This window comes from Octodon degus, unplaced genomic scaffold, assembly GCF_000260255.1.
Source record: "Octodon degus isolate 3935 unplaced genomic scaffold, OctDeg1.0 scaffold00017, whole genome shotgun sequence".
Taxonomy (NCBI): domain Eukaryota; kingdom Metazoa; phylum Chordata; class Mammalia; order Rodentia; family Octodontidae; genus Octodon; species Octodon degus.
In genome coordinates, this window is record NW_004524593.1 from 14,770,508 (window position 1) to 14,784,992 (window position 14,485).

Sequence of the window (14,485 nt, forward strand, 5' to 3'; positions counted from 1 at the left end):
TTTTTTTTTTTTTTTTGACTGCAAATTGAGCTCAGAACCTTGTGCTTGCAAGGCAGGCATTGCATTGCTGAGCTACATCCCTGGCCCTGCTGGGGAAAATTAGTGAATGGAGCTGTTCCTGAATAAAAGAACAGAGGAAATAAACTCAGTAAATGAAATATGGAACTCTGTCATGAACACCTTTCAGGGTCTGGCTCCATTTATACTACTGGATTATTCTAATTGCTTCCAGGAGTATCTCTGATCTTGAAATTCTACAGGATAATTCTCCCATAATATAAGACAATACTGCCTGAGGCTTTATTATAAATTATAGCTTAACAGTGAAATCTATTCAATCTGTCAATAAAAGGAGCGTGTGTGCAAGGTTAAATTTCCTAGTCATCTTTGATCCATCATATGTCAGAAAACTTGGGGGTGTAGTGGAGTTCTTCGGGTAGGTTGGTTCCCAGAGTAGCTGTTTTCATCCATCTCTTGTTGGGTACATCTCTCCTGTCTGGGGATTTCTGTCCTCGGGAAGATCAGGTGTTCACAAAGTTGAATGATAACCAAGAGTAAAATTGGCGTCAGCTGTGCCAGTTGTGTAGGTATAAGTGATAAGGGAGATGACGGAGACTCTTGGTGCTGCACAGGTAGGGGAGGCACTGGGAGAGGGGGAGTTGCGTTGAATCTTACAATGTGGTTCCCATGGGGTCGGAGTTCTTAAATACATACGTGGCCTTTTCTGATTGAGACTTGAATATGATATGAGTTTTGTGGCCTGCTGCTGCTGAACCTTCAATATTTATTTATAGAAAATTTCACCTTCAAAGTCGGTGTTTTGGTGAATACATTTTCTATAGACAAGAAGTAGTGAATGTTAAAAATAGCATGGTTAGAACAGTGGTAAGCCACTGATTTTTATATGCCTAGAACAATCAGAAAAATTCCTAACTGCTTTGTTTTTTTTCTTTTAGACAGACTACTCTGATAGTTTACATTTTATCTTTTATTGGGATGATTATATTTACTTTCACATTGGACGTTGGCTACATCATTATCGTGTTTATTACTGGAGGGATCCTTGGGTATGTATCAGATTTGTTTAGGGGAAGTGATGTGATTGTTGTAATTCTGAAGTGTTGTTACTTTGGTTTGCTCATTTTTAAAGCTGACCTACACGTTGGTTAGTATTTTAACTCTAAAATATCTGTTGTACGCATATAAATGTAAAATTTTTGAAAATTGTCAAGAAATAGTTTAGCCTAGTGTGTTTGTGCACATCTGTCCCCACTAGTCATCTGGGAGGCTGAGGCTGGAAGGTCACAAATTCGAGCCCTGGCTGGGAAACCACAGTTTAGGCAGACCCCTTCTCAGAATTTATTTATTTATTTTTTTAAAAATTTTTTAAGCGGAACTGGGGATGTAGCTCAGTGCAGAGTCACTGACTATAATTGTCAGTAGAAAGAAAAGGAAGGAAAAAAAATAAAAGTAACTTAACATCAAAAAAAAAAAGAGGAAGTAATGAGGGAAAGAGGAAAGTTTAAAATTGGTTTTTGGTATGCTATTGAAAAATGTTTAAACCTTACTGAGCCCAAGTAACTTTATTGGTTACAAAGACAACTGACTGTAAAAAGTAGGGCTGATTTTTTTCCTCAAAAAAAAAAGAAAAGAAAAGAAAAATTAGGAATTGTTTCACTTCTCTGTTCTGTGACTTTGGGCTGGTTGGTTCCTGATAGTAGTTCCTCACCTTCACATAGCAAACTCAGAATACTCGTTTACTCATTGGACGCAGTCTGGGCTATCAAATGGTTCTGTCAGCTGTGTGACACTACCCTTTGGATTATTCTTTCTGTAATTCTGGCGTGGTTTCCCTAGTTTCTTCATGACTGGTTACCTCCCCCTGGGGTTTGAATTTGCTGTTGAAATCACTTATCCTGAGTCCGAGGGCACTTCGTCCGGTCTTCTGAATGCAGCCGCCCAGGTAAGCTTGTGGCTTCTCTGGCCTTGGTGGCTGTTTTACCAATAGGTCTAGTGAGTGATTTTTGTTTTCACAGTCTCAGTTTTCATTGAATGTTTCTAGAAGCCAAGTCATGTAAAGAAAAGTAGTTTTGGAAGGTTCTGAGAAAAAAATGTACATGTGTTTTAAAGAAGCAAAATTAATAAAAATTAATTTCTCTTATTGCAGGTTTTTGGGATTTTGTTCACATTGGTTCAAGGAAAGCTCATAACAGATTATGGTCCTAGGGTAGGGAACATTTTCCTCTGCTTCTGGATGTTTGTGGGCACCATTTTAACGGGTGAGTTAGGGTATTTGTCCGGCAAAAGTATACTTCTTGTGTTGTTTTTTGCATATTTTAATTTTCATGTGTATTGCTTCCTCATGGTTTGGCAGAACTTACAGTTTAAAAATGAGGTAAAAACAGGATATTGTTATTTTCTGTGCTCCAGTGGCACAATCGGTTAGCGCGCGGCACTTATACAGCAGTATGTTATTTTCTTCTAAGGTTATAAATCTGTTGATTCTTTTTCTTTTTCTTTCTTTCTTTTCTTTTTCTTTTGTGGTACCGGGGATTGAACTCAGGGCCTTGTGCTTGCCAGGCATGTTGATTCATTTTTGAGGTTTCATGATCAAAAACCATGACTCTGTATAGGAAAGAGAACCATTGTAACAGTAAAAAAGGCCTTGCTGCAGATTCCGAATCTGTTCCTCACTAGCCGTGTGACTGTAGTCTGGTTGCTTAACCTCTCTGAGAATCAAAAGGAAAACTCACTCCATCTTTTCTATTATACAGTCATGGTACAGATTACCACTGTGACCCCAAGAGGTGTGGGTTTTCTCCCCCACCCATCCAGCAGGCAGCTCTTTAGTGGGGTGTCCTTTAACACCATGAGTTGGTCTGACAGTGCTCAGCAGTGTTTCCAAGCCCAGGTCGCCCTCTGCTGTTATTTGGCTTTGTGAATTTCTGTAGCCCTTTACCAGTGTGAGACTGACTCCGTGGGTATTCAAAGAGGAATTTTTACAAAATGGTAATAACCTAATTTGAGGACAGAATCTATAAGAGGAGTGTGAATCAAAGCTTTATGTTTCATTACCTGACTTTTTAAAAAGCTGCATGGTGAAATCTTTTTTTTTAATTTTGTGTGTGTGTGTGTGTGTGTGTGTGTGTGTGGCCAGCTCAGCCCACCAGGGGGCGGGGCTGGCTGCCATGTGGTGCTGGGGGATCGAACCGCGGTCCCTGTGCTTTGCTAAGCTTGCTGTAAGTAGGTGCTTTAGACCACTGAGCCATCTCACCAGCCCATGCATGGTGAAATCTTTCCTGAGATTTATTTTAGGTACATGCAGCCACCTAGATGGCACCCTGTTCCCGAAGAAGGACCTCTTGTCCCGAGGAAGTTTTTACCCTCTTTTCTTTAGTTAACAAAACAGGGAAAGCTGTGAGATGCGAATGCTGCTTGCTGTGCCCTAAATATTTGCTGCTTCTTAATTTCTAGACAAGGACAATTGTGTGTTGGAGTGCTGTTTCACACTCAGAGTAGAGGGAGCAGTGTCAGACTTGCTTTTCAGATTTGGGGGCGGGTGCAGCACAGGGATTGAAGCCGGGGCTCTCCTGCTGAGCTGCCCGCCCCCAGGGCTTTGTATTTATGAGTATTTTTATGGGTATTTTTAGTAGCAGTATTAATATTAGAGTTTTGAGACAGGGTCTTGCTAAGTTGCTGAGTTTTCAGCCGGGCTCGAACTTGCAATCCTCCTGCTTCCCAGAGCGCTGTGATTAGAGGAGCGGGCCACCATGCGTGGCTCATGTTATTTTTATACAAAATTCATGAATATTAATTACAACAAATCCAAGTGCATAGAATTAATTTAAAAGTGAAAAAAGTCTTTAACACCAGTTTTACATCAATGCTTTTCCCATCTATAAATGTTAATTAATTTAGATTGAGGGTTTTTCTAAAGTGCCAGCAGTGGAGCAGAATTATGAAGGGCAGTGTGGATTTCAAAGATAACACTGGGCCCCCAGTTTCTAGTCTGGCAAATAAAAGGCTTGAAAGCTGCCACTCTACTCTAAAAATAAGTTAAAAGCTGAGCATATTGAAAACAGCAACAACCCTTCTTAGATCCAAAAGAGAAGCAAGAGCGTAGTGCAGACCCTGGCCTCTCGGTTTGGAGAGAACAGCAGGTGCACCCGGAGAAGCAGGACCAGAACCTGAGAGCAGAACCCAGTGGGAACCCATGCTGCTGCAGGGCACCCGGGCTGCGGCTGATGAGCGGCTGCGCGCTCTGGGCGGAAACCCTCCTGGAGAGACTCCAGAGGAACCCCCATGCGGGACCCACACTGTGGGAGGCTAGCTCCAGTTGCTGGGGAAAAGGAACCTTTTGGGAAAGGCTGGCTCAGTTCATTCTTCTCGACAGGCTGTACCCCAGGAAAACTACTTCACCAGCATCCACCCTGCTGGGGTGTACCCAAGCCCAGCTGACCTGGGGGAGAGGAAAAGCCCAAGCCCAGTGTACTTCCAGGTGGACCTCCAGGGAAGGAAAATGTGCACCCTGGGCCCTTCTGGCCATCCTGTCCCCTGGGAGTCACATGTAAGAGTCCTGGTCCAGAGACACCTCCCAGCCCCTCCTTAGAAGGTCATAGAAGGCTTCTGCTCCCCCGCACGCCACCACCACATTACCTGAGCCCTTTTCACAGCTGCCTTTTTTAACCTGTGTAACATGTCTGGCTATGAAAATAAATAAATAAAAGACTTTACAAAGCAAAAAGCACAATTTAAAGAAACAAGAAGTGGCACAACCATACTTGGATATAGTATGGATGCTGGAACTACTAGATTAGGAACTTAATAAAATAAACAGTATGCAAGAAAAGTTGGGAACTTAAGAAAATAGACAAAGCTTGAAAGTCTACAAAACCAAAAACTGCTGAAAATCAAAAACATGGTAACAGGAAGAATGGTTTTGAGTGATTGATTAGACATGATTGAAGAAAGAATCTTTGGGCTTAAGGATATATCTATGGAAACCTCCAAGACTAGCTGGGTATAGTGGCCCACAATTAATCCAATCACCAAGAACCAGAGTCAGGAGATAGCAAGCTGCTGAGGCTTGTGGCCAGCCTTACTGGTGCAGGCCCGCTGCACCCAGCACAGTGAAGTCAAAAGAAGATGGCTGGTCAGAACAGCACTATTGCCACTGATGTGTGCGGGGCCCTCTTCATCGGGTACTGCATTTACTTCGACTGTAAGAGGCAAAATGACCCCAACTTCAAGAACAGGCTTTGAGAACGAAGAAAGAAACAGAAGCTTGCCAAGGAGAGAGCTGGACTTTGAAGGTCCTGTGTTCATGGCTATTTACAGTGACGTCATAGGGTTAGCTGCTAGACCAAAAATGTTCTGTGACATTTTTACCTGACCTGAAAGATGCTCAGACTGTTCAGAAATTTTTCCTAGAAGAAATACAGCTTGGTGAAGCATTACTAGCTCCAGGTTTTTTCCAGCATTTATAAGAAGGAATGGCCAGTATAAGTCCCAGAGCAAGTTAATTGAGCTAACCAAGGTCGCACGTGCCCACTGGATCAGCCAGTCTCTCACCTGCAGATTGCATCACCTGACAGCTGGCCCAGTGCACAGCCCTGAGTCTTTTGAAACAGATTTTTCAGGGGAGACCTGAACACAGTATTTAATTTGAAACTCTTAATAGTATAAAGTTCCACTCAGATAATTTAGAGCAATTCTTTGGATTTTTCGCTTAGAATTAACTGACAACATGACCCCAGGGTGAATATGAGAAGGGTGTGGGCCCTCTGACAGGCGCAGCGGCTGTATGTGGACAGCACAGCAGTGCTGCAGGTGTCACGGCCAACTCCTCCACCACCAGCGTTCCAGACCTGCTCACTAAGCGGCCGCCTGGTAGAGCATTATACGTGCGCAGGGCTCGGCTGAAGGTGCTGGGGAATGAAAACAAATCTCAAAATTTTTAAAATTCTAAGCTCAGAAGTTGGACAACTGGGGAAATAAGGGCAAATATGCTTGTTAGTGGACCCTCCTACACTGAAATCTACCAAAGTTGATGTTTACTTTGTGTAGATACATTTGTCTATTATTCATTTTTTCCAGGGAAAGGTGTATTTTAATAGAGAGCTTTTCATTTTATAAAAACACTGTGAGTTAACGCAGTATAAATTTTGTTTATTCCTTAGATTTGCAGTTAAAATGTACATATATCATTTTAAAAACCCAGGGCTTAGTTTTAAAGAATAGCCAAGGGCTGGGATTGCCCCTGAGGATAGAGTACTTGTCTAGCATGCATGAGGCCTTAGATTTGGTCCCAGCACCACAAAAAAGGAAAACAAAGTGAAAAAGTGTAGGAGAGTGGTGAATGTACATTTTTAAAGCTAGCACATTTTCTTGTAAATCACAGTTGGAAAGAGATTTGATTGTATTTTTGAAAAGTATTAAAATGAGACCCTTCTAGTTACTCTTTTATGCGGTACCGGGGATTGAACTCAGGACCCTGCACTTACCAGGCAAGCGCTTATTCCACTGAGCCATCTCCCCAGCCCATTTACTCTTTTTTTCGGAATTTGGAAAGCCGTTTATTACTGAGCTCCGGGCCCCAGCCTGCTCTCACGCAGGAGAGGAATAGCCCACTTGCTCTTAAACCTGCATGCTGTGCTGCTGTGCTGTACTGACGACTCCACTTCTTTCCTCTGTTTTGAGTGTTTTTATTTAATCAGTGTACTTAATGCTTCTGAGTATTTATCTTCTTGTATTTTAAGTATGTGTAACTACAAATGCTACCAGGAATTAGATCGTGTACCTGACCTCACCTGTGAGCTTCACCAGCTGGAGTCTGCTCACATTTATAAAACCACGGAGTCAACTGTGATGACCTTGAAGTGTCCCTTTCTTTTTCTCCTGCTTTTGGTTCTGTTGAGCACTTTCGTATTCACCTTTGCCTGGGGGGAGTGTATTTGGCAACTGGGACGTTCATTTTTTAAATATTCTGAATTTTGCATACTTGACTGTTTCTGAACTGATCTTTTGATTTTCACTGGAATCGGACAATTCCATGACTGTGTAAATTTGAAAGTTAATCTTTAAGGTAACTGGGATCATCTGCCTATAAAAATGTTCCCTTTCTTTCATTTCTGTCTGTTTCAGATTGATTAATTTATCTCATACAGTGTGAGTGGGATGAAATGTTGACTACAGACTTGACTAGAGTTTGTGTGACCTCTTTCACACTGGCATTATCTGCCATTTCAGAATTGAGAGTAAAGATCTTTGGTATTTAAAGGGAAAAAAAATAGCAAGCTCTTGTCTCAAAAAGGGGTGGGGAATAGAGATCAGGGTAGAGAACACCTGGGTTTAGTCCCTAGTATTGCAAACTAAGAAATCTCCAAAATTGAAAAGCAAAAAGAAGACCAAAAAGGAACCATCTGGTGCTGTCATGTTAAAAAGAAGGCTGAGTAGAATGGTCTGCTTCACATTCTCATTACAAACAAGAAGCACAAACTATAAACTAACTAGAGGGATAGGAAGTCACTGGCCTAGCAACAGAGTGGCAAGGTCCTTAAAGAGTTTGATAAAAGAGGACAGCGAGGTGCCCTGCCACACTCTCATCTGCCCAGATTGGCTTGGACCCAAGACAGGCCTGTCCTGGGAAACAGGTGAGGTAGAGATCCCCAAGATCTCCACTGCCGCTGTGGATGCCTGTGCGGCAGCCTTCACATGTGTTCACATGACTGCCTTTGTTCGTGTCTGTATCGCCGCCGAGTCGATGCCCTTGTTGCACACTCTTGAGGCGCAGGCCCTGAGCTGCACCATCTTGAAACTGTATCTACTGCAAGAGTATTCAGTTCTTGGGAGAAGATGGCGGCCCTCGCTAATTCCTGGCTTGTTTGGGCCCTGCCAATGTCACGTTCTGCCATTTCTGCAGTGGCCACGTCTGCATTTGACTGCCCATCTTACTGCCAGCTGCACCATGCAGTCCTCCCTCATGGCAAAGGTGGGTATTCCTCTGTCAGTGGGGTTGTGGCCACTGTGTTCAGACCAACAGGATTCCTGGGCCAATACGTTGTCAACCACCTCGGACGGATGGGATCACAGGTGATTTTACCCTATCGCTGGGATACTTATGACACCATGCATCTTCGGCCCATGGGTGACCTGGGCCAGGTTATCTTTCTGGAGTGGGATGCGAGAGACAAACAGTCTAGCCTAAGAGCAGTGCAGCACAGCAATGTGGTCATCAACTTTGTCGGATAGGACTGGGAAACCACAAACTTTGATTTTGAGGATGTTTTTGTGAAGATTCTCCAAGCAATAGCTCAAGCGTCCAAGGAAGCTGGAGTTGAAAAACTAATTCATACTTCTCATCTAAATGGTGACATTAAAAGCTCTTCTAGATACCTGAGAAATAAGGCTGTTGGAGAGAAAGAATGAGAGATGTGTTTCCAGAAGCCATGATCATAAAGCCACCAGACATCTTTGGAAGAGAGGACAGACTCCTAATCATATCGCAGGTATTCGTTCATTTATTGGTGTGCCTCTTATTTCCTTGGGCATGAAGATGGTGAAGCAACAAGTGTATGTTGTCGATGTAGCTAAAGGAATTATTAATGCAATTAGAAATCCAGGTGCCAAAGGAAAAACCTTCACCTGCGTTGGGCCTAATCGGTACCTCGTCTTTGACCTTGTGCAGAACATCTACGCCTTAGCTTACAGACCCTTTCTCCCGTACCCCATCCCACATTTTGCCTATCGATGGATGGCCAGGCTCTTCGAGATGAACCCATTTGAGCCCTGGACAACGAGGGATAAAGTAGAGCGGATTCTCATCACAGACAAGCTGCTGCTGCACCTGCCTGACCTGGAAGACCTCGATGTTCAGACAACACTGCTAGAGCTGAAGGCCATCGTGGTGCTGCAGTACCGCCGCAGTTACCGCTGACTGTCAGCTGAGATGGACAGTGTGAAGCCCCCAAGACTGTCAGCTTTTAGTGGCCCGCACAGCCCTTGGTTTTGGTGTCACTGAGTCACCTGGCTCTAGAGGATCCTGTACAGAGTGTGAAGATCCCTTTATTAAATACCTGTGGTTAGATTCGGCAACACTGTTTCTTGGTGTGCAAAAGGAAATACCCCAGCGATTTAGAATTTGAGTATAATTTTCTTTGTATATATTTAATAATGATACATTTCATTTATTCTCCGCAATGTTGAAGGCTTTGAATTTCTGTGTACTGAGTTGTTACTTGTAGCATATGTTCTAGAAGACCAACACCCCTGCCCAAGTCAGAATATTATGAGGATCCCAGGTACTATATGGTTGTCTCCAATGTGAATGGGAAAATGTACAGTGTCCCATAACTAATCTGAATTTACTTACACTTTAAAAAAAAAAAAAAAAAAGTATTCAGTTCTGGCTGCTGGTAGTCACAGCATGTGACACACTGTCTTGAGACTCACCATCATTTCACCTTGCTCATGGTGGCTGCGGTAATAGAGGCCCAGCTGCACAGAGCCAAGCCCAAGATAAAAGATGAGCTGGGACATTCAAACCCATGTGGTCCCTGTGCTCCAGGGAACAGGCAGATGAGCACAAAAGAAGCCAACACACAGCCTGTGGTCCCCCACAAACCCCCATGCTCCTACAGTTGGCCCAGCAGCCAGCCAGATGGTAGCCCTAGCCAGTGGAGAGCCCTCTCACATAGCCACCAGCTTGTAGCACCTCTAGGTACCCACACCCAGCCTAACAACCATGCAGGCAGCAATGCCAACTACAGCAAAACCATGCCACATCACCATGGTCACAAACAGCTGTAGCCTTGGCCACCAGCACAGCCATAGATCTGGCTGACAAGGATTATAGCTCAGAACTATACAGAGACCACAGTACAGAATCCTCTTAGAATCAAAGTACAATGGCCGGGATTGGATATATTGCCCATGGGAGACCAAATTAAAAGGAATTACAGAATTTTTATTAATTAGCCAGCGACCTATGTGCTCCCCTCCCCACCTGGGAAGACACAAAAGCCCAGTTCTTTGTTCCCTGCCTGCTTTTATAGTTTCTTTGTTGCTATGGCAACCAGGCAGGAATGTAGTGCCCCTATAACCTATAGGTGTGGGGTCACAGCAGGAATGTGATGTTCCAATATTCTGTAGGTGCAGAATAATTTACGGCTAAGCATGGGCAAATAGCCTATCTCCTATTGCCCTAAAGGGGTCCTATCTTTTCCATATCTCCTATGTGCTTATGAAGTTCTGACAGGGCAGGGGAGGAGTGAGGAATGGAGTACTTTGGGCAAGGCTGCTTCTATATAAATGCTTCAAGCAGGGGTTAAACTAGATTGAATTCTGCCTCAGAGTCTTCTATTTCTAAAAGTGCATAAGGTATTTTGCTAGATGCCAGCCCTTACAAAAGCTAATATAACCAAACCCACTGACAGCCTAGCACCCTCACAGGAAAGAGCACTTCCTACAAAAGTTTCCAGCTCCCATAATGTTAGAGAAGATGCCTATTGCATAGGAAGTGCGCATGCGGTCCTTTTGCTCTTGTTACTTTGCTGTCTTCTGCCATGAAGTGTTGCTCCTCTGCCATGCCACCCTCGCTGATGATGGACGGAACCTTCACAAGCTGAGCTAAATAAACCTGTCCTTAAAAATAAAAGGTGTGCACATATAACAAAGACACGAGAAAGCAAAGAGAGATGAAACCCTCAAGAGTATGCAGTAATTTTCTATTAATAGGAAATTTATAAAATGTCTGAAAGGGAATTCAGTGATCTGAGAGAGGCTCAGTGAGACAGAAAATACAAGCCATAATATGAAAGAGAAACTCAACAAAAAGCTACCATTAAAAATGTGGAAATCTTGCCAGTTGTGGTGGAACACACATGTCATCCCAGCACTCTGGAAGCCAAGCATATTTAACAAAATAATAGCTATAAACAAGTCTTGGGAGAAGTGTGGACGTACCGATCCATGAAACTCAACTCCACTTCGTTTCAACCTGAAGAGGTCGTTTCCCAGGCACTTTGTAATTAAGGTAATAACGTGAAGGAGAAAGATTGTGAACATAAGAGAAAAATGTCAAATTACACATAGCGGAGTCTCCATTAGACTAACGGCAGATGTCTCAGCAGAAGGTATGCAAGCCAGGAAAGAATAGGGTGGTATATTCAAGGATGTTGAAAAAACAAAAACAAAATGAAATAAAAAAATTGCCAACAGGGCTGGGGAGAAGGCTCAGAATAAGCGCTTCCCTGGCAAGCACACAGGTCTGAGTTGAATCCCTGGTTCCAACAAAAAAAAAAAAAAAGAAAAATTTTGCCAAAAAGAATGTTGTACCCAGTAAAGAAAGCTTTTCTTCTGAAGTAAAAGAGAAATTGTGCCTTTTTAGGATACATGAAAGCTGAAGGAACTTGTCACTAAAAAATGCCTAAGAGTTCAACTGGATGCAAAAGGACACTAACTACCATATTAAAACGACATAAAGCTTACTGCTAGAATAGGCACACATGAAAGAAAGGATCCGACCTGGTAACTATAGAAAACCGCTCAGCCACAAAGATGAGCAATAAGCAAGGAAGAAACAGGACGTACATACAGCAGGAAAATAACAAAGGACAGGTATAGCTTACTATCAGTGGTAGCGGTAAACGGATTAAAACCTCCAATTAAAAGATTTAGTGGCAATCTCCGAAGCAGCACGGGTTGCCTTCAGCCATATCCTCAGGGCAGCGGCAGTGCCCGGGGCTCTGTCCCCAGGCTGTTCAAGGTACAACAAAGTTTATGCATTTTGAAGATATATGAAGTTTGTGAACAATATTTTTCAAGACCTTATCATAGAAGATAACTGAAGAAAATTGCATGTAATAGGATAGCTGCAAATGAACGTACAAGTCCTGTGGCAGTTGTTAAAAATACTTCATTGCCTCAGGTATGTCATGGCAATGTTGTAGAAGGAACAATGAAGACAGTGGTCCAAAAAAATGAACAGAAGCAAATGATGAAAATACTTGATGTTGAAAAATTCACAAGTTATGTAGAAAGATAGGCTTGACTAATTATAACTGAATTATAAATTGTTTTATTTAAAATAAAAGATTTAGTTAAGCTAAATGAGTTATAAAGACCTATATCTTAATAGACCCAGGCATATATTGCCTGCAAGACATTCGTTTCACTAGCAGAAGCTTTACATAGAGACAAACTAAAGGGCTAGAATAAGCAGGAGCGGCGAGTGAACAGAAGTAGCTATACTCATTTTAAATGAACCAAATCTATAGAAATTTATGATAACTATGAAAAAGTAAAATACCTAAGAATAAGTAGAGAAAAAAGAAATTACAGTGATAACTATAAAATGCTGATGAATGAAATGGAGAAGACATCCAAAAGTGGAAAGAAATCCTGTGTTCATGAGTCGGATGAATTAAGCTTGTTAAAATGTGCACACTGCCCAAAACTGTCTACAGAGTCAATGCTCTAGTGTAAAGACAGTGATGTTTAGCAGAAACAGAAGAACACTCCTAAAATTTTTATGGATCTGTAAAAGACCTCAATAGCCAAAGAAGTACTGAGTGAAAAGAATAAAAATGGAGGCCTCGGGCTGGGGATATAGCTCAGTGGCTTAAACGCGTGCCTGGCAAATGCAAGGTCCAGGGTTCAATCCCCGGGACCAAAAAAAGAAAGAAAAAAATTTCAAAGTCTCATAGTCCCTGACTTCAACATATTCTACAAAGCATTGGGAACCTAGCCCAATAATGGTACAGAAAAAGAGACCCTAGAAATAAGCTCACATATCCCTAGCCAGTTGGTTCCCAACAAAGACAGTCAGGCATACAGTGGAGACAAAAAAGTTTCTTGAATCAGTGGTGCTGGGGGACAAGATATCCCTGTGTGGAACCAACTCACAGGGCATCGGTCTTCAATGTGAGACCCACCTTTTCAGCTGTGGCCTCAGACCCCACAGAACCATGATGATGATGCCCAAGACTGGATTACCATTTACAGATTCCTTTTGGGAGGTGTGGCCAAGAAAGACATCCACGTGCCCGAGCACCCAGAGCTGCTGGACAAAGATGTGTCCAGTCATCCTGGTGTGAAGGCCATGCAGTCTCTTAAATCCCGAGGCTGTGTGAAGGAAGAATTTGCCTAGAGACACTGTACTGGTACCATACCAACCAGGGTATCCAATAGCGCTATGGTGACTGTCACCTGCCCCTGAGGTTGTGCCTGCCACCCTGCATTGCAGCTGGCCTAAGACTGGCAGACTCTGGCCCTAAGGTGTGGGGGGTGAACAACCATGAGGCCACATGAGAGAAGGTGAACAGAGGTACCTCCAGATACAGTGCCATGTCCCCAGGTGCTAACAGGAAAGCCAAGGCTGGGGCCAGCTCAGCCCCCAAGTCAGTTTAGAGGTGGATTTGGTCATGGATGCAGTCAACCACATCAGTAAAGTCAGAGGACTTTGTTTTCTGCTAAATAAATATGTAGCCGGGGGGCGGGGGGGGAGTAAGACCTCAAAGTATAAAACTACAAAAAGAAAACACAAGAGAGATTCTTTAGGACACTAGTCTGGCCCAAAGATTTTTTTATGTGATGCCAAAAGTGGGCAGCAAAAGCAAAAATTGACAAGTGAGATTGCCAAAAAGCTACAAAACAGAGTAAATAGCAAAGAGACAACCTACAGAATAAAAGGAAATATTTAAAACTACCTGACAAGATTGGAGGCAGAAGAAACTAAAAAGAATTCCACAGCAAAATAACCAATGATGAAAAATGCGCATATGATGAGTTGTCATTTGTCAAAAGAAGATAAATGGCAAAGTATATGGAAAAATGCTTAACATTACTAATCATAAGGGCAATAGAAATTAGACCCTCAATGAGATTCTTCGTACCTCGATTACAATAGCTGTTAACAAAAATGATAAAGCAAACAGTGATGGCAAGGTGTGGGGAAAAGAGAACTCTCTTCAATTACTGAAGTATGAATTAGTACAGCAATAATGGAACAAAGTAGAGTGTTCTCAAACTAAAAGCCACTGTATTATCCATAAGTCTCACTAAGTACATATCTAAAAGAAATCAGTATATAAAAAAAAAATTGCCTTCATTCACAAAGTACCCAAAACACTGATTCAATATTTCCATCAGGGTAGATGAGTGGACAAAGAAAATGTGCCTATACACAGTGGGATTTTGTTCAGCCGTTAAAGAGAATCAAAGCATGTCATTGTAACATGGGTGGAACTGCGTGATGCGCCCTGTGTTAACATGTCTCCACTGACTTCACCCGCTGGTGGTATGTGTACGACATGTTCTGCCGACTTTCATCTTGGTTTCTACTTTGAGTTAATGGCTTGTTTACTGCCTACAAACTTAGGTCTTCTCGGGCTGGAGAGATGGCTCAGTGGTCTAAAGCACCTACTTAGAACAAGCTTAGCAAAAAGCATCAGGGACCACGGTTCAATCCCCCAGCACCACATGCCAG

General features: G+C 42.7%; 1 protein-coding gene and 1 pseudogene across 1 annotated transcript in view; both read left to right on the plus strand.

Moving 5' to 3' along the window:
- Flvcr1 (feline leukemia virus subgroup C cellular receptor 1) overlaps positions 1-14,485 on the plus strand; it is a 44,493-nt gene that overhangs the window by 28,458 nt on the left and 1,550 nt on the right. The window contains exons 6-8 of the mRNA XM_004626862.2: positions 957-1,067; positions 1,858-1,963; positions 2,168-2,279. Coding sequence (XP_004626919.1) covers positions 957-1,067; positions 1,858-1,963; positions 2,168-2,279 — 329 coding nt within the window. The remainder of the gene's footprint in view (positions 1-956; positions 1,068-1,857; positions 1,964-2,167; positions 2,280-14,485) is intronic.
- On the plus strand, positions 7,854-9,044 carry LOC105741611 (annotated as a pseudogene).